Source organism: Arachis ipaensis, chromosome B02, assembly GCF_000816755.2.
Source record: "Arachis ipaensis cultivar K30076 chromosome B02, Araip1.1, whole genome shotgun sequence".
Lineage (NCBI taxonomy): Eukaryota > Viridiplantae > Streptophyta > Magnoliopsida > Fabales > Fabaceae > Arachis > Arachis ipaensis.
Genome location: NC_029786.2, coordinates 10,872,330 through 10,878,590, shown reverse-complemented (window position 1 = coordinate 10,878,590; position 6,261 = coordinate 10,872,330). Strand labels below are relative to the sequence as shown.

At 37.9% G+C, this 6,261-nt stretch overlaps 1 protein-coding gene across 1 annotated transcript in view; it reads right to left on the bottom strand.

Moving 5' to 3' along the window:
- The window catches only part of LOC107626885, a 10,545-nt gene extending 10,020 nt beyond the window's left edge, over positions 1–525 (bottom strand). The window contains exon 1 of the mRNA XM_021116842.1: positions 487–525. Within this exon, the coding sequence (XP_020972501.1) occupies positions 487–525 (39 nt within the window). The remainder of the gene's footprint in view (positions 1–486) is intronic.

The following is a 6,261-nucleotide window of genomic DNA, read 5'->3' as shown; positions in this document are numbered from 1 at the left end:
GTGTCATAGTGGGTAAACATGATATTATATAGTTATTTTGAATATAGTAAAATTTCTTTTAGAGTTTTGGAATATGATATTTATATAATTTTTAGAATTTTTTATATTAAATATTGGTGCAAGATTCTATTTCTGCAATAATTTTTGTATGCAAAAATAGGGAAAATAACAATTTTTAGCCAAAAAATTAAAATAACCAACAATTCACAATAAATAAAAGGCGAAACATCCAAAACTAGAAATAATAAAATATCTAAAATTCTTTAAGTCAAACAATTTAAGATTTAGTGTTTAAAGTTAATGCTTAGAATTTAGAATTTAAAATTTAGTATTCATGATTTAAAATTTAATGTTTAAATTTATAATTTAGAATTTAATGTGCAAAAAGTTGAAGATTTTAAATTTAAGATTTAGAATTTTAGATTTACAATTTAAAATTTAAGATATTAATGACTGATGGTGTGACGTAGGGCTGGCAATTCATACCCTATTTGTGGGTATCAAATCCGACCCAATTCGTTCCATTGTGAATAGGGTAGAGATCGGTCCGGGTATGCCTGTGGGTAAGGTAGGGTATGAGTTGTGGGTGTACCCTACCAGGTATACAGTGAAGGAAGTAAGTGTTGAATCCATAACTTCTTTCATATAATGACTTACAATAAATGAGCAACCACTAAACTAGTTAGTTAATTTAGTAATTTAAAGCACTAATTTTTTATTTTTATTTTATTAATATATGAAATTCAGAATGATTAAATTTTATATTTATTTTGAAAAAATTTGATATTTCTGTGGGTATAGTAGAATAGGATAGGGTTTAAAATTTTAAGATGCGGGTAGAGTTAGAGTTGAGAGATTCTCAACTGGCAGATAAGGTAGGTAGAATTTTAATGAAATTTTTAATCGACGGATAGGATTAAAGTAGAGTCCAAACCCTACCTTACCCTACCCATTGTCAATCCTAGTGTGACTGGTGACGACAGAAGTAGACTGTGGTGATTTCCAGCGGTAGAAGTGGCTTGCGGTAGTCTCCAAAAGTGGGGATCCACAGCGGCAATTGTGGCAGGCAGGCAACAGTGATGGTTGGTGCGGTGGAGATAAATTACTTGTGGTGATAAATAAAATTGTAGTGTTAAAAAAAAAAAGAAAAACAAAAAAGATAAAAGTAATTTCAAAAAAATTGTGACTGAATATTTATTTATTTTTAATTATTGCTTGATATATTGGCTGATTTCTTTTTAGTGAAAGAATGGTACTCTAACTAACTAATTAATTACATTGCAGAAAAGCTAACTAACTAAGTTACGAGAGTGACTAACTATTGGTTAGACTAGTGACTAATTAACTTAGATGATCCATAATATCTTCCCTCAAGTTGGCAGATAAAGATTTATTATACCAAACTTGGAAATGAGATTGTTGAATTGAGTTGGGGTCCTAGCTTGGTGAACACATCGGCTAGTTGATATTGCGTCCAAACATGAACGAGCCTAATAAACCCTGCAACCACTTTTTCGTGCACAAAGTGGCAATCCACTTCTATGTGCTTAGTTCTCTTATAAAAAGTGGGATTGGATGCTATGTGAATAGCAGATTGAGAATCACAAAACAGCATAGAAAAAGAAATATCAACTTGAAAGTCAAACAGGAGGCCTTTCAGACATGTGAGTTTAGTAGCCGCTGCTGCCATGGCCCGATACTCAGATTCTGCAGATGATCTGGAGACTGTGGTCTGCTTCTTCGATTACCATGCAACAAAGGAATCTCCAATGAACACACAGAACCCAGTGACAATCCGTCTAGTATCCGGACAACCCGCCCAATCTGCATCCACATAAGCTATTAGTCTCTTCTCGGAGTTTGCCGAAAAAAGTAAGCCTTGCCCTACGGTGCCTCTGATGTATCGCAACAAATGATGAATGGCATGAAGATGTGCAGTGCAAGGTTGGGACAGAAGTTGGCTAAGGGTGGAGACAGCGTAGGTGATGTCCAGGCGCGAGATGGTGAGGCACATCAATCTCCCTATAAGCCTTCTATAGCTTGCGGGATCCTTGAGTAACTCCCCATCTGAGCTACTAAGTCTTAGGTTGGGTTCCATAGGCAAAGAGGTAGGCTTAGATTCAGCAAAATTGGTGTCTTTAAGGATGCTGAGGGTGTACTTACATTGGCTAAAAACAATTCTCTCATATGATTTTGCCAATTCCAAACCCAAAAAAATACTTCAAATCACCAAGAATCTTCAATTTGAAGAGCGATTCCAATAACTTTTGCACCTTGTACAGTATGTCCTTAGATGGAGTGGCCAGGATAATGTCGTCGACGTATACAAGGAGATAGACTGTTTGGTTGCCACTACCATAGGTGAAAAGGGAGTAATCGCTCCTCGATTGTTTAAAGTAGTGGTTAAGCAAAGCTGAAGAGAATTTGCAAAACCATTGACGGGAAGCCTGCCTCAAACCATAAATGGACTTGTTCAACTTACATATAAGTCCAGAATTTTTGGAATTGTAGCTGAGAGGTAGGTCCATATATACCTCTTCGAATAAATTCCCATTCAAGAAAGCATTGTTCACATCCATTTGAAGCAAAGACCATTTGTTTATGGCTGCCAATGACAGAAGCACTCGAACAGTGGTGAGTTTTGCCACAGGTGAGAATGTTTCCTTAAAGTCTATACCAGCTTGTTGGGTGTATCCTTTTGCAACGAGTCTAGCTTTATATCTATCCACAGAACCATCAGCTTTGCATATGACTTTGTAGACCCATCTTCATCCAATGGTGTGTTTGCCAGCAGGCAGGGGCACCAAAGACCAAGTATTTGTGTCTTCCATGGCCTGGAGCTCTTCATCCATTGCTCTTCGCCATTCTGAAAACTTGACTGCTTGATGAAAGAAGGCAGGTTCAGGGATTACAACAACATTGGCAATGAAAGCACAGCGAGGTTGAGAGAGATATTTAAAATTCATGTGGTAAACATTGTGGCATTGATAATCCTTGAGGTACGGAGGTGGTCTTGATGGTCTAGATGTTCGGCGAGGCTCAGTGGTTGGAATCGCCTGAGATGAAGCTGGGACTTGTTGAAGTTGTGGCTCTACATTGGTAGCAGGTGAAGAGGAACTAGGTGTCACATCGGGAAGGCAAAGAGGCATGACCACATCAGGAAAGATATCAACAATGGTGCTGGAAGTCTTAGAGGATTGTTAAAATGGAAACTCAGACTCCACAAAGGTAACGTCCCTCGAGATAAAAATCTTCTTAGCGATTGGATCATAGAGCTTATATCCTTTGTAGCCAGAAGGATATCCAATGAAAACTGACCACACTGCACGTGGAGAGAATTTGTGTCATTTGAAAATGAGGGTGGAAGCATGAGTTAGACAACCAAAGACCCGTAAAGAATGATAGTCCAGCTGTTTGGAGAATAACTTCTCATACGGTGAGCTATATTGAAGGGCTGGACTTGGCAATCTATTGATTAAAAATGTGGTAGTCAGAACATATTCACCCCAAAATTCAATTGCAGCCTTGGATTGGAAGAATAGAGCCCGAGCCACATTGAGCAAATGCTGGTGTTTTTGTTCAACTACGGAGTTCTGCTCAGGCCTTTCGACACATGAGAATTGATGCACTATCCCTTTCGAATTGAGGTATTCGGTGAGGAAAAGTTCACCTGCATTGTCCGATTGTATTTGCTTCACCTTGGTCTTAAATTGAGTCTCAACCATATTAAAGAAATTGATAAGAGTATTAGCAGCATCAGATTTATGTTTCAACAAGAAGGTCCATGTGAATCTAGAGTGATCATCCACAACAATAAAAAATCTCATATTATTATATGTAGGGACACGATAAGGCCCCCAAATGTCACAGTGAACCAAATAAAAAATGGCAGAACAAAAGGTACTATTTGATTGAAAGGATAAACGCCTAAGTTTGGCTAATGGACACACATCACAATTGGAGTGATTGAATTTTAAGGGTGTTGAAGACAAAATAGAATTCAACTTATTGAAGACTTTTTCAGACGTATGACCTAATCTTGCATGCCAAGTAGAGCTACTAATAGAAGAAACTAAATGACAATTATCAACATCAAGAGAGAGAGCATGCATTAAGGATGGTGATTGCAGAGCAAACAGATCATCAACTTCATCACCTCTGCCAATCACTTGCTTGGAGTTCTTGTCTTGTATCACAAATGATAGGTCAGAAAAAAGGACACTACAATTTGACAATTTTAGAAAGAAACTAACTGAAATCAAATTGACTCTAAAGGATGGAATGAATATGACATTAACAAGTGTTAAAGAGGGGTTGAGGACAACATTACTAATGGCTAATGCATGAATTTTGGTATGATCAGGTAAAGCAGTGGTTAGATAACGGTTTTGGGTCAATTAGAGAATTAAAAGAGTTGGTGATATGGGTGGTAGCACCTGAATCAACAATCCAGGCACTTAGAATTGTCTTTTGGTTCATGTAACAAGAAGAGAACACTTCACCTGCACATATCTCAGGTTCAATGTCTTGAACAGCTTGCTGTGGTTGAAGAAGAGTCACCAATTGGTTGTATTGAGCTACCGTGAGAGAGAATGGAGAGGTGGGTGATGAATCTTGCACTTCTGGAGCATGATTCACTTGAGCCACATGATGCACCTGAGGCATGGGAGTCTTGTTTTGCAGATAGCCTGGTGGATAGCCATGAAGGTGATAACACTTGTCTTCAGTGTGTCCCATGAGTCTACAGTGAGAGGAAGTTGGACAATCTTTCTTACCCTTTGGCTTCAAATTTTGATACATAAAGAACTTCGGAGACTGCTTGACTGCGAATGCCATGTGCTGGCTAGGTTGAGGAGAAGTAAGTGCCCGTTGTTTCTCTTCTTGTAAGACCAAAGAGAAAACTTTGCCAATTGAAGGGAAGGGATCTGATAACAAGATTTGGCTTCTAACATTTGCCAAATTTTCATTGAGCCCCATGAGGAACAGCATGACATATTCTTGATCATGGTAGGTTTGAATCGATTTGACACCACCGCAGGAGCACGAGACCAGAGGCTTGAAGGTATTGAGTTCTTCTTAAAGGATCTTCAATTTCGTGAAGTATTGTGAAACAGAGAGAGAGCCTTGGGTCAGTGATATGAGAGATTGTTTTAGCTCAAAGATGCGAGGTGCATTGCTTTGAGAGAAACGAGTCTCCAGGTCCTGCCAAAGGAGAGCGGTTGAACCCGCGTAGATCACACTCGCAGCAATGTCCGTGGAGATCGAGTTTAGCAACCACGTCGTGATGATGTTGTTGGTGCATTGCCAAGATTCTGCAAGGACGGGATGAACAGTTGGATCTGATTTCTGCAAAGAACCATCAATGAAGCTAATCTTGCATTTATCACTCAAAGCAAGACGCATCGATCTGCACCACGAAGCATAATTGTCTTCTTGGAGTGGCTGAGAAACAAGCATGAGTCCTGGATGATCACCGGACTGAAGCGAATAAGCCTCGCGAAATCGGCAAAGACTGTGCCGGAGAGTTCGAGTTGCCTTGAGAGGTATTCGAATCAGAAATTGTGGACATCTTGATCGGGATCGGTGAAGCAAGCAGTTCGAAAAAGAAAGGAAAGAGAAGAAAATTGAGGCAAGAAAATCGGAAATTTTTTTCTGAAAAATCACAATGAGAAGGAAAGTGGAGAGGAATTGTGAAGAGAATTCACTTCTGATACCATGTTACAACATGCAAATGTAGAGAGAAAATGAGTAATCTCATTGATTAATTCTGTTACAGATGGGATATATATACATATACATAACACAGGGGTCTAACTGCTTAGTGAAGGAATAGTACTCTAACTAACTAATCAATTACATTGCAGAGAAGCTAACTAACTAAGTTATATAAGTGACTGACTATTGGTTAGACTAGTGATTAATTAATTTAGATGGTCCATAATACAAAGTAATTTTTATACGAGGAAGGCGTGAGCGAAGTACGCATGTGAGAGAAAGAGAGGTGTAATAATATATATGCTTGTATTAGCATACCGAGAGGAGAAAGAATAAATCATTCCCAACAATTTCAATGTGACTCAAATCGTATCCAGAAACATTTGATCAAATTAAATCTATCAATTTTTTTTTAAAAATAAAATATCTTAAAAGTTTATAATACTGAAATCGAACCCAATAATTCTCTTTTTTAAGAGTAGAAATTTTAAAAACATAAAATTGTACTTAACATTTTTTTTTCAAAAAAAAAAAATCTCATAACAA